Consider the following 13408-nt stretch of genomic DNA (forward strand, 5'->3'; position numbering starts at 1 on the left):
CTTCATTCTTTGCCTGTAAAAGCATTTCTATAAATTCAGTCTTAATTTGTTCTATTGGATTAGCCATTAAAGGCTCATAGTACTCACAGTTATCCAGGTGTTGCATGGCCTCTTTAATGTACTGGTCTCTGCCCCACACTACTACTGCTCCCCCTTTATCAGCTCTCTTAATTATGATTATCTTTATTATTATCATCGTTGCTCCTCATTTATTGACTGATGTTTCGTAACTGATCAGAGTCATGTGCTTGTTTGTGTGGGTGTCTACATTAACTGCTATTTGGAGCTGATTGATAAGCTGCTGTAAAAACTCATTTTATCAAAAGTCAATATTCAAACTGGAAAGATCTGTCAACAAAAATCTTACTTCAAATACAAACAGAAATCATCTTTTTTATTATAATCTACTTTTAGAGATGTCCACAGATATTTAACATTTTAGTGTTTAATATTTTTATTTCATCATGTGAAGTGGTTTTTATACTGTCAGTCAGGGTTGGGGTTTTATTCACCCTAATTTCAGTTATGGCTCTTGAAGTTATAAATATTAAACTTTCTGTTTAACAGTTAATGTTCAGAAAGTCCCACCAATAATTTTTTCCTTTTATAAATAAACACGTTTTTCTACAGTGTCATCACTTTGCCAACATTTACACAGAAACAAAGTCCACTGAACAGACTGATACCAGAGGTCAAGGGTCAAAGGTCAATGTTGGCAGTGGAACTGATTCTGCTGAAAGTGCATAAAGAGAAAAGACAATTTGAGGAAGAGATTTCTTCAGTAAAGAAGATTTTAAGAACGTGACAGGAAGAAAGATTGCACGAGGAAACTCACCAGAGATGAAGACAAAACATGAGATTACAAACTTAAACAAGATTTAACAAACTGCTGAGACCAATAACGGAGGATAAAATACTGTGATTGAACATCTGAAAGAAGAGGTAGCTGTAGAGACACCAAAGGTAAAAGTGGAACATGTCTTGAATATTTGATTCATATTTGCTTCCTTCACTGTCACAGTGATTCACTCAGGCTTTAAGTTGTTGGTGTTGTTTGAATTGAGCTGCATTTAAAGTTTAGGAGAATGAAACAATGCAACACAAAGGTGATCGCATGCTTGAATCATCTCAGCAGAGATGATTTCAGAGTTCTATTACAGCTATTACATTTATTACTCTAAAAGCTGCTGAAGCTAATGTGTTCACAACCAGACTTCCATAAGTATGTCGATACACAACGTAAGTGAATGATTCATCCTTCATATTCATTAAACTGTGCTCATTAAACTTCAGCTGCTCTGTGGTTAATAATCAGAAGACATGACGGCGAGATAAATTCCGTAACTGCCAAACATCACATCACATAAAACACTGAGCTGCTGTAAATCCTTAAAATTCATGTTTCACAGGACCTTGGTCTATCAGTCCATGAGGTGCTGTGTTACTCAGTAAAATGGCTGCCAGTTCACCAAAAGACAAGTGGGGTCCTTTATATTGTTATAAATTTAAGAGACATTTTTGTGTGACTGAGTGCCTTCCCTTTAAGTAATAAAATGTCAACATTTTCTTTTGAAAGGTATTTTGCTGTTTGGTTAATCTTCTTTCTGCTCGGTTTGGGGACGCTGCTGCCATGGAACTTTTTCATGACTGCTACCATGGTATGACATACTTTCCTGTTAAAAAAATGTAACAAAAAATACAAATCTGAAGATAAAGAAACACCAAAAACAAGTATTTGTATATTAGAGTCCCTCCCAGACCTTCCTGTCACCCCCGTACTAAAGTCAGTATTTTCTCTCATTTGCCTTACAAGTTTCATTTTTTAAGAAAGAAACCTCCACGTTTGTTATGCATTTTAAAAGAGTTATATATTCAGCAGGAACCAGGCTTGGAGGGAGGAGCCATAGACAATAAGTCGGGACATATTTATTGACAGAGCTACTTGTTGATGGTTTAGGCTGGGACAATAATGGCATTCTTATCTTTAGAAAAGTAGAAACTAACTTGTGTAACAGATTTGCAGTGTAAAGACAAATTTGAGCAACATGATGAATACACTTGCATTGAAACACAGATGTGAAGGTGTTCTCAGTTCCACTATGTCTCCAGTACTTCACCAGTCGTTTGAAGGACGCTTCACCAGTTACTTCATCAACCAATCAGACGGAGGCAACAGGTGAACACCGGAGCATTTTGGAAGCTAAATTTAACAATGTGATGACAATATGCGCCATGCTGCCACTGCTGCTCTGCACCTGTCTCAATTCCTTCCTGCACACACAGTGAGTTTGGCAACAGGGGTTATATTATAGATAATATATAATCTCAAAATGCTTCCTATTTTCATCTTTTTGAGGCTTCACCAGTGGTTTCAGACCTGCAGTCAGAAGGAATTACCCATTTTTCATTGTGTTACAGAGGCACTTCAGGGGGGCCAGATAACATTTGGTGTTAGTTTGCAGGACTTGTACATCTTTAAAAGGCATTCTACAGCTTTACAAATGTTCCAGTTCTTTTATAAGGGGTCTTTTCATGGGTATATGAGCTTATTGAGGTTATAACATGCATGCCAGGTCTTTAAATGGGTTCCAGATACTTTCAGCATGAGAGTAAGTCCTTTGCATTGGAACAGTGTTGCACTGTGTTAGTGGAGTTTCAGATCACCGCTCAGCTCTGGGGTTCCAGATTTAATTGAGAGGGTTTTGTAGTTATTTTAGGAGGTTCCAAAGGTTTTCAACAGCACAAAAATAGATTTGCGTGGGTTTGGGTTAGGGTTAGGGTGCTTCAAGCTCTCCATGAGAAATAAGGGTTAGAGTTCAAATTAGAGTCAGGTCAGTACATTTAGTAAACAATTGCTTTTCATCTTTACACCCTAAGCTCTCAACTGTTTCTTTTTCTTCTACTTGTTCTTTAAGTATTTCTCAGAAACTGCGGGTGATGGGAAGTCTGGTTATTATCATGTTGGTCTTCATCGTCACCGCCATCCTCGTCAAAGTTCCACTGGAGCCCCTGCCATTCTTCTCCATTACCATGGTGAAGATTGTCATCATCAACTGTGAGTATGTTTGTTTGTTCGTTACTTTATAGCATTCAGCTTTGTTTACTTGTTTTTTAGGGAATTGGCTTATGGCTTGCTTGCTTATTAGGGGTGGTGCAGCACATCAGTTTGTCTCTTCATTAATTTGTTTGCAGCCTTCGGGGCAGTGCTGCAGGGCAGTCTGTTTGGAATGGCTGGTTTGCTCCCAGCTTCTTATACGACTCCCATCATGAGTGGGCAGGGACTTGCTGGAACCTTTGCTGCCTTTGCTTTGATCTGCGCCATCGCAAGTCTGATCAATAATTTATCAGTAACTTTATAGTAGTTCACAAGCATCTGCTATGGTTTTGCATAGAAATGTAAAGTTGTTTTTTTTTCTTTTTCTTCCATCCTTCCTTTCCTCCTTACCTTCTCTTGAGTAGGTGGATCTGAACTCCATGATGCAGCATTTGGTTATTTCATCACAGCCTGTGTTGTTATTTTTCTCTCTCTTCTCTCCTTCCTCCTGCTGCCCAAAATGGTAACTCATAGCTTTGACACACACACACACACACACACACACACACACACACACAATTATTTTGTCATGAATGTGCTGCCCCCTGCAGCTACAGACATGAATTGTTATTGCCTCTGTCAGTGAATTACAGTGAAGTTTGTTGACATATTTTCTGCTGTTATTCACACGTTGACGTTCGTAATTTGTCAGTTAAATGGCCTTTTGTTTTAGCTGCCTGTCATGTGAAACATTTGATGTAGATTCTTGCTTTCAGGAGTTTTTCCAGTTTTATCAGGACAGCAACAGAAAAGAGAGACCAGATGGAGAGAACGCTGTGAATCTGGTGAACACAGGTATGAAAGAGAGGTTGTTGATTTACTTTCTGCTGTATTTAAGTTTAAAACTAAACCGTCTTTTTTTCCTTAGGTAGTAAAGATGAACCAACTGGTGAAATCAGACAAAAGGACGTCTCCATGGTGAAAATATTTAAGAAGGTCAGACACACAAGAATCAGTTTTGGCTGGACTGCAACAGCCTGACTGCTATAGTTGAGTAAACATTCTTCCTCTATTGCTCAGCCAAATGCCACATAGCTCTCATTGACTGTCAAAATTAACTTCATTACTAAATTAACAACTGAGCACATTTTTCACTTGATTTTTGTTGATAGGTCTCCATTTTAAGCTTCAATAATAAAAAACAGAAAAACATCTCAGCAAGAAGAGATCATGAAATGAATTGTACTAAAATGCTGAAACTAACTGAGACCGATAAGGTTGCAGGTGACATGGATTTGTTAGGTGGTTTCATGTGTTTGTAGGGGTGGAGGCTCCAGAGATGGTCTGGGGCTTCTACTGGTCAGATAAAGGGGACAGTACAGGTGAGATACATGAATATTAACTCCTCTTTGCTTGCTGGCCTCTGACTTTCAGATCTGGCTGCTGGCTCTCTCTGTCTGTTTCACCTTCACCATCACCATTGGTGTGTTTCCCGCCATCACCACAGACATCAAATCCACCCTTAATGACAGGGCTTCCTGGGGTCAGTTAACTGCTGTCTATTGTTCTCGTTGTTTGTATTGTCTGCATAGTTTTTAAAGCTGAAGACATGTAACTATAACTGGCTTTCTACATCAAGCTGAGAAAATGAATTTGTAAAGTTTGTATTTCAGCTCAAACACCTGTACTTCAAAGTCAACCACACTGAATATGCACAGTCTTATCCATTTTTCCTGTGATCATGACCCAGCTCAAAGACAATGACAAAAAGTGAGGCGACAGAGAAGAAAATAAAAAATTATGTGTAGAGACAGAAAATAGAAATAGAAAAAGACAGAGGGAGAGGGGACACACTAGACCCATGTCATCTACCTGCACTGAGCTGATCATGGCTCCAGCCTCCATGTACCTGTTACAAGAACAAACAGCTTAAAAAATAAACCAAAAACCCAGAGACAGGTCAGAGATTTGATCAGAATCATTGATTTTCACAGTCATGTCATAACATTGTTGAGGTACCTCGTACCTGGACAGGTGAACTTGCAGGAAGGGATCTTGGGCCTATTTTAGTGGGTCTCACTCATCTCAACATGCAGCTTGCAATATGTGCAGTCTTTTATCCAACAGTGTTTGTCTTGCTGTCAGACTTTTGACTTCTGAGAAAATGTGGCTCTGATTAGTCACATGGCTTCAGTGAGAGTGAGTCTCTTTCTTCACAGCTGATCTCATCAAGAGAGAGTGTTTGTCTTACAGACCTCTACTTCATCCCTGTCAGCTGCTTCCTGCTCTTTAATCTGTGTGACTGGGCCGGGCGGAGCTTAACAGCAATTTGTATGTGGGTGAGTGTCACGCCACCACATCCTCTATCTCCACCCGGGAATGAAGGTGTGATTCCTCATCTGTCTGCAGAAGGTGATTTGCTTATTATCTTTGTTTCCAGCCTCAGAAAGACAGTATATTACTTCCTGTTTCCATTGTGAGTCGCCTGGTCTTCATCCCTCTCTTCATGGTGTGTAACGTGCAGCCTCGTCTCCACCTGCCCGTCTTATTCCACCATGATGGTTTCTTCATCATCATCATGATCATCTTTGCCTTCAGTAATGGATACCTGGCCAGTCTCTGCATGTGTTATGGACCAAAGTAAGAACGTAATCAATAATCAATAAGTTATTTAGAATTTTTCATTTCTTCCATTCATTTCATTTTTTCCAGCAACTACTTTTACCGTAATTTCCAGACTATAGAGCGCACCTGAATATAAGTCGCACCCGCTAAATTTAAAGAGAAAAGGTTTTGTACATATATAGGCCGCACTTGTTTCGAAGCCACAGGTGTCGGAAATATGGGAGGAAATGGCATAGGGCAGGAATTATGTTACACAGAAAGATACTTTCTGATACTTCTTACCTGTTATTTGCTCCCCATCCTCCTCATTTACTATGCCAGTTTCTTCTCATGTGAACATCTATATCCATTTGTATGTGTGCATGCATATCAAGCGTGGTTGTAGGTTCATTTTTGTATGAGCAGCTCCTTGTTAGTTTTTTACATATTTCTCCACTCCTCTGTAAATTCACCAGATTTCTGTTCTGCTCTGTCACATCAAAGCAAACTGTAAACAATTTTTTAAAAGGTGCTACATGAATATTAAAGTAACATTACTAAATATTATATAAAGTATATGTATTATTATTTGCCATCACTGCTGGATTCTGATGAGTCCTGTTTTCACCTTGAACATTGAGTTGGGATTATCAGAGACTGGATAACACATAGTGTAAGAAATCTTAACTCATGAAATATTGATGCCACATATCTCTTGTCCTATAGGAACGTTTTTCCTCATGAAGCTGAAACAGCTGGAGCCATCATGGCTTTCTTTCTATCTCTGGGTTTGGCTACAGGAGCTGCTTTGTCCTTCCTCTTCAGAGCACTGGTTTGACTGGAGGATTGGAGGTCAGAGGAGAGTTTGATCGTGTTGGAGTTTCTTCCTGTCAGACACAATATCATGAACATTCAGCTTCATCATGTTTCCACCACTCATTAGGCTCCTCCCCTGATGATGTAGTAGTGATAGCTTCTGGAAGGCCAGATCTCATTAAAAATCTGATCACTGTTTTCAGCTGTTTGACAGCCAATTACTTGATTGTTGAGTCAGTCATTTTGTCCACCTGCATCTGTAACTTGTGTCACCTGTCTCATGGAAATGTATTGAGAAAATATCATGAATATACACAGTAAATATATCAGGAAAATGCATGGAGTGGTCAATTGAGCCACATCATTGAATCCAAAATCATTTCAGAGCTACAGGTTGACATGTTTGGGATTGTAAATAGGAATAATATCTGGATCTAAATGATCTAAATGTAATTCAGCTGTAATCAGTAGTGGAGGGACATCTGAGGTGAATACATCATCAGGAAGTGAAGTCAGACTTAACCAGACCAACGCAGTTCATGTCTGTGGGTTTAGTTCAGACAAGACGCTGAAGACGAGGAGCCAAATGTTCAAAAAGTTACACCCAGGACCTTCTTATCATCTTCCTGTGTGAAATACTGACTGAAAGAGTTGGAGGTCAAGTTCCTGTTTTGACTGAACTGAGCTGGCTCAAATAAATCAGCTGATTAACAACTGTTAAATTTAAGTCATTTTTTGTGAATACAGACCTGAACCGTCACTGTGTTGATTATTGAATAATAATTATTTCAATTACTGAGATTTCTTTGTAAGACAATAATAGGGGGGTCTGTGATCAGTATGTGATGAATTGTTATATTTATTTATTAAATGCTTGGTTGGTCACTCCTGTTGAGATCTAGTAAAATGATTTGACTAACCAGGGGTTAATGTGAAACTGATAACCTAACACCTTTAAAATGACCAATCAGACTAGGACGATGGACCCCAGAGGGTGGAGAACGTTCTAACAAAAGACTAGTTTGAATTGTCTTCACCATGCAGGGGTCAGGGGTTAGGGTTAGTTAGTTAAGGGTCAGTTGCTGCCTAAAACATAACATCAGTCACTTGTTTGTTTAATCAGGCCTGATTTTATTAAAAGACTTTTAGAATAAATTCAGCCTGTAAGTCACTGTAAAATTGACAATTTGGAATAGACTGTGAAGATACTGTCTGCACAGGTGTCTCTGAAGGTCTGTGCTCACTCAACTTTAGTCCTTTTCACAGCTCCTGGTAACTTGTCCTGCAGCCTGAAAACACAGAGACTAAATGTCACATCTCCTGAACCAATTGAGATTCACCTTCTTCCACGGCTTTCTCCAGTAGTCTGCGTGACTACAGAAAAAACAAACAGTTTGACTGACTGTAAATGAATAAACAACATGACAAAAAAAATTCCCTACCCTTCTTGTGACTGCAGGTTTGTCCATGATGTGACTGGCTAACAGAGTATTTATTAAACAGCACACCATCTGATATATGTGCAGCTTCCTCGGACCTGGAAACAGTTCAGAGGGAGGAAGTCCCGAAACACCTCCTCCCTGTCAGAGTGAAGCTCCTGCAGTAACTCACTTATACAAAGTCCCCTCCAGTCTGGTCCGGACCAGGTCCATCTTTTCATCAATCTGGGTCTGAACACAAACACAATTATAAAACTGAGGGTAAATTTAAGTGAATGACCTGAGTCCTGAGACAAAGGCAGAGGTTCTGTACCTTTTTCTTCTGGTAGATTAGTGGAGTGGTGAAGAAGATGATGTCAGCTGGACAGAATCAACATCAGATTATTAGTCTGTGAGAACCAGGAACTGAAAACCTCATTTCAACCAAACAGAGAACCAGACTCACCAAGAATCAGGATGGTGATGCCATTAAAAACAGCTCCAACATATGTCATCACCCACATAACTGCAGCTAACTGAAACATACAAAGAACATTCAGAAAACATTCAAATCACTCACTTTAGTCTTTGCTTTTTGTATGACTCTGACCTTCAGAGAATCCACCAGGTCTTCAACCAACAGCAGCCTCCTGCTCTGACTGTTGAACCAGTTCAGGTGGATCAGAACCTGATCAGCAAGATGCCGGACTGACTCTGGTGACACTGAGATGTCCCGCTCTAAAAGAGTCCTAACAGAGGAGAATAGAAAACATCAAAGAGGATCATCTTGGTGCTGCATATGTTCATGCCTTCATGTCACAGTTCACCATCCCCCACTTCCTGCAGAATAACGCTACAGGTCACAGAAATAAAGTAATCTCAGACTGATCTCCTCGTCATGGCAGTGCATCCAGTTCAGTCTCCAGACCTGAATCCAGTCATGCCAACGGGTAGCAATGTTTCTGAGGTTCAAGAGGTGTCATGATAAAGAGAGGTGAGTGTGTTACCTGAATGGATGGCCTTCATCTGATTTCTGCACAGCCTGAATCACAGATTTATAAACCCTAAAGACATGAAGCAGAGGATTATGATGTAATTTCCTGTCAATTGAAGCCCTGGTTTAATTATTTGTCTGAAAATTTAATATCTTTATCTCAGTTTTAATTAATTTATTTTTATTTTAGTTGTCCTATCTAACTGCAGGACCTGATCTAAGTGGGCACAGACACTTTATTTGTGATTGGCTCTTACCTGAAGGTGATGGTGACGCACAGGAAGGCCAAAAACAGGTAGGACACCACACTGATGACTGAGAGCGTTGCCACAGAGACCAGAACCAGCAGTGAAAAGGTAAATGCTGCTGCAGATTTCTTTGGTTGTTTCCAGTGAATGAGCTGTAAGACTTTGGGGGTTGGGGGATTTTAGCAGACCATTAAGCAGGGTATGTGTTCGGGGGAGTGGCTACTGTGTGACTGACAGACTGTAGCTCCCAATCAGGATATACTACAGAGCAGGTCAGATCCAGCCCTCATCCCTTAGCTCCACCTTCTCCTTCAAATATGGTTACTACTGGTTTGAAAAACAAGCTGGCTGACAGATAAATTACAAACTGGACGCTTCAAAACAGTCGCTCACACACGTTGTGTGTGTTTGTGTGCAAATGAGTATCATTGCTGATCACACAAATAATAGATCAGGAAGTGGACTTGCAGTGACAGAGAGAAATGCCCGGGTTCATTTTGGCGAGTTTTAGTGTAAAATCCTCAACGACGTGGTACCAGGAAGTAATGTCAACAGTGACTGTTACTGGGCCAAAGGTCATCGTCAGGGTCTTCATTCCTCCCTGGTCTTTAGCCTTCAACCCTCAGATATTACCCCTCACTATAATCCAGATTACCATCCGAATCAGAAGTCACATGGACTAGGTGTAGCTGCATACCAAACTCTGGCAATTAGGATTTCTGCGGCATGTTTGGAAACTGACCCGCTAAATTTCTCCCCAATTATGAAATCTTCAGCACCACTTTCTTCTTCCATGGTTATTTATATGATGCTCCTTTCTACTCTGTAGACAGGCAGATTTTTCTTTCCATCTTAACATGTTTTTTTATGAACTTTTCTACTGTTTCAGCTGCAGATGCTTATTTGTCATTTTGTCTTTCGAATGTAATGAAATGAAATTTATTTGGTTGCCAACTCATAATAGTTACTTCTAGGCTTTACAATTAGAGAAGTTCTATATTAAATCCTTGGTACATTTATTTATAGGGAGCAAACAAGTCCACCATGAACAAACCCTTGGTGACAGTGGAGGGGAAAAATTCATTTTGTTGTTTATGTGTATGCTGCTATTTTTTAAGCACTGAGATAGAAACGGTGCCACTTTTCTATCTTCGGTTATTTGGTTCTTAGTGTTGAGGTTATTTCACTTTTTTTCCTCTTTTTTGTAGAGCTGCTTATAACTGTAAGTGCCGCCCCCACTCATAAGCAGCTTTTTGCTGAAACACAGTCAGCTGACAACTGGATAATACAAATCTGTCTCCATTAGAGAATGAAACTAACGTCACTCTCTGTCGTGACGATAAAGATGATAATTACAAAGAAAAAAAACAAAGTCAATGATAACAGAGAAACCAACATCAAACACACCAACACCAATGAAAACAAAAACATTAAAAAGCAAAACATGCTGCCAATCAGCGGCTGACCTCACCAATCAGGATGCAGTGCAATTATCTAAGATCAATCCGATGTATTCACCAGTATCCATGACAACAGCTGATTCTGAATTAGTTACCCGAGTATGTGATGTCTCTGAGTGAGGAAGAGGAAGAGTTGTTGCACTGTGATGATGAAGAATCAGTGCAGCTGCTGGTTGAATCTGCCATGTCCTTCTTCTTCTCTTTGTTGAGTTTCTGTGAGAACATGAAATGTCTCTGCAGGTTTAAACCTCCTTCTGAGCAGCTGGTGACATCATCATGGGGGTGGGATTGATAAAGAGGGGCGGGGGGTTCTGAGGTCAGCTGATACATGGACTGAAAGAACCAATCATTGATAATGAAAGGAGCTGAAACAGAGTAAGATGGATTGGGACAAGACTCCATCATTAACCTGGAGAAGGGTCTGACATCTCTTCAGACTCTGTGGAACAATCTGCTCAGCAACCTGATGTCCTGATATCAGACTTCATCTAACTGCTGTTAACAAAGCCAACCTACTACAAACGTTATCAGCTTTTGTTATGAACTTTCAGTTTTTGTAGATTTTATTTAACCTAACAAGGTTTGTTCTGTTGAGATCAAAAATCCATTTTAAGTGACCAAGTCAAGAATGGAGGCAGTGCATTTCCAGGGACAGAAATGAAACTGTCAAACACTCACAGTACACATTCATTTGCAAAACAAATAGTAAATAAAAATAACTACCTAAAGAAGCTGCAAACAAACGCTACAACTAAGAATTTCAAACGTTAAGGGAGACTATCTTCTGCAGTCCTGTTTCCCGCCTCAGCTGTTAAACTGCAGTCACATTCACTGACCGAACAGCCCAAAGCAGCTGTTAGCTCACCTGCTAACCTGCTAACAGGTGACTTCCACTAAATTAAGTATTAATGTGAGACAGAAGCGACTGAGCTCCGACTGGAGGATGTCGGTGAACAAATAAGGAGTCTGACGGGCTAATGAAGAAGAGAAGCTCCCTAACCCTGTCCGGAAAGAAACTAAAAATTAAAATTAAGGTTTACTGTTGTTAGAACAATAAACGGGATGACCGTTTCTATTTTGAATGATATTCCCTTTCCGGTCAGTCTTTTCCTCCCGTTTCCGGTGCAGTGACGTCACGTCCCGTCCCGTGTTTGTGTTGTTGTTGTTGTTCTAAAATTAATTTATTTTTGTTGTCCCTCTGCAGCCTGCTTCAACGCCCTGCCGGCAGGGGGCAGCAGCAGCTCTGATTTATAGCTCCGCAGAGCCAGGCGGAACCTTCTGTCTATCTGTTGTTTCTGTCGTGCACAAAAAGAACACACAGCTCAGCGTCGATAAAAGTGTTCATTTTGTTCACACCTGCCGGACGTCATGCAGGGCAGCTGGTCTCTGTTAGGTCCGCTGAGCTGGACCGGTTATATCAACAAACAGGTGAACGTTACGGCGGGAACAGATGAAAGTCACCAAGGCTGGCTGGTCACCGTGGACCCGGTGTCCGCGAGGTAACTGAGAACAAACACACACATTCCTTCAGGGATTGAAGCAGAAATGGTTGAAAATACTGAAATGATGACTTTCCAAAAACCGAATAATAATGGAGAAATAAAAACTGGACGGTCCAAGATCAAATCACTGAAATCTTTTATTCCGAAAGGAAAATCATTCTGTACTGATTTAGTTGATTTATTATCTGTTTGACTTTATTTTGATATCGTACTTCAATCCAGAACCACTCCTGGATCAAAGTGAGAACAAAGTGGTCTCCGAGATGATAGTTCCTGTTCTGCATGATTTTATTTGGTCTTGAGATCTGGTTTTAACCTTGAAACAAGATCTCTGATCCAGTCTGTCCCTGTCTGATTCTCTGGTCCTGCCCCCCACTGCAGTCTGGTTCTGGTGGACTTCAGGGAGGATGGTGGGACCTCGATGGAGGTGGTAATGGGGCATGCTGTTGAGAATGTGACAGTCCTGCACGAGGCAGACGAGGTGACCTTAGACCGCCTCAGGACCTCGGTCCTCTCCCCAGCGACCTGCAGCCTGGACCCCGAGGAACTGAGCAGGAGGAGGGCAGGTGTCCAAATCTGGCTTCAGAAGAACCGCGTCCCTGTGGAGGAAGAGGGAGACCAGCTTAGGGTGGCAGGGGTCTTGACCATCACGGCCCCTTATGGACCTGAGGATTGCTGCAGCTCCAACCAGATCATCCTGGACCGCATTCAGAGACTGATCCAGCTCCAAACAGATCACTCTTGACCACATCCAGCGTACCCATGAACACCAGTCAGATTCCAGCTCAGTCTCCTGACCAATCCAAGTGCAGTGACTACTGCGACAGACAGCTGTTCTTTGTCATCGGTTTGATGACAAGGAACAAATAAAAACACCAAGTTGATTAAAATGTTCTAACCAAGGAGTATCAGCTGGTCAGTCAGAGGATGTCCAGGGTTTCATCCAGGGATGAGAAGATTCATTCACTGCTCCACTCAATCAGTTCATCTGTGATTAGTTATTGGTTATGGACTAATTAATTACTGGACTGTTCTCATGTGTGAGCCATGGTGGATTTGGGCTGACGTCACGTGTTGATTTTACATCTGGTTCCCATCCAGATTAAAAAGTTGAATTTTTTTTGTTTGTTTTCATTGAGTAAATAAAAGTAACAAAAACAAATTTAAGCATGATTTTACTAATCACTGTTTGCCGGGTTCACTAGTTACCTAATGGATTGAGGGTCTTCAGTGTACTGAGGTGTACAGGGCAGATCTGAAATGGACTGGGAAGAACTAAAGTAGACTCAGGGGCTGAGGTGGACCAAATAAAGACACATGGACTCTGTCGTC

The 13408-nt window shown here is 40.8% G+C and overlaps 3 protein-coding genes across 10 annotated transcripts; 2 read left to right on the forward strand and 1 right to left on the reverse strand.

The window, feature by feature from the left end:
- The first annotated feature begins 817 nt into the window (after positions 1 to 817).
- Positions 818 to 7794, forward strand: LOC115044253 (equilibrative nucleoside transporter 1-like). Of its 8 annotated transcripts, none has more exons than XM_029503219.1 (13): positions 818 to 963; positions 1410 to 1479; positions 1577 to 1658; positions 2075 to 2282; positions 2916 to 3055; positions 3193 to 3327; positions 3460 to 3557; positions 3811 to 3889; positions 3963 to 4030; positions 4469 to 4577; positions 5288 to 5373; positions 5475 to 5674; positions 6439 to 7794. In XM_029503219.1, the coding sequence occupies exons 3-13, from the start codon at positions 1631 to 1633 to the stop codon at positions 6773 to 6775; spliced, it is 1488 nt and encodes a 495-aa protein (XP_029359079.1). In that variant the 5' UTR covers positions 818 to 963; positions 1410 to 1479; positions 1577 to 1630; the 3' UTR covers positions 6776 to 7794. The 8 variants fall into 8 exon arrangements, with proteins under 8 accessions (XP_029359079.1, XP_029359072.1, XP_029359105.1 ...); XM_029503212.1 differs by having other exon boundaries at positions 2110 to 2282; XM_029503245.1 differs by having other exon boundaries at positions 2110 to 2176.
- Positions 7571 to 11753, reverse strand: LOC115044289 (reticulon-3-B-like). The gene is made up of 8 exons (XM_029503283.1): positions 10670 to 11753; positions 9124 to 9274; positions 8880 to 8936; positions 8483 to 8621; positions 8339 to 8408; positions 8207 to 8253; positions 8066 to 8124; positions 7571 to 7743 (listed from the first exon to the last, which is right to left on the reverse strand). The coding sequence occupies exons 1-8, from the start codon at positions 10977 to 10979 to the stop codon at positions 7695 to 7697; spliced, it is 882 nt and encodes a 293-aa protein (XP_029359143.1). The 5' UTR covers positions 10980 to 11753; the 3' UTR covers positions 7571 to 7694.
- A 153-nt stretch (positions 11754 to 11906) lies between these two features.
- On the forward strand, positions 11907 to 13393 carry gemin6 (gem (nuclear organelle) associated protein 6). The gene is made up of 2 exons (XM_029503966.1): positions 11907 to 12073; positions 12458 to 13393. Exons 1-2 carry the CDS (start codon positions 11943 to 11945, stop codon positions 12819 to 12821), a joined length of 495 nt encoding a protein of 164 aa, XP_029359826.1. The 5' UTR covers positions 11907 to 11942; the 3' UTR covers positions 12822 to 13393.
- The last annotated feature ends 15 nt before the right edge of the window (positions 13394 to 13408 follow it).

This window comes from Echeneis naucrates, chromosome 1 (assembly GCF_900963305.1).
Source record: "Echeneis naucrates chromosome 1, fEcheNa1.1, whole genome shotgun sequence".
NCBI classification, from domain to species: domain Eukaryota; kingdom Metazoa; phylum Chordata; class Actinopteri; order Carangiformes; family Echeneidae; genus Echeneis; species Echeneis naucrates.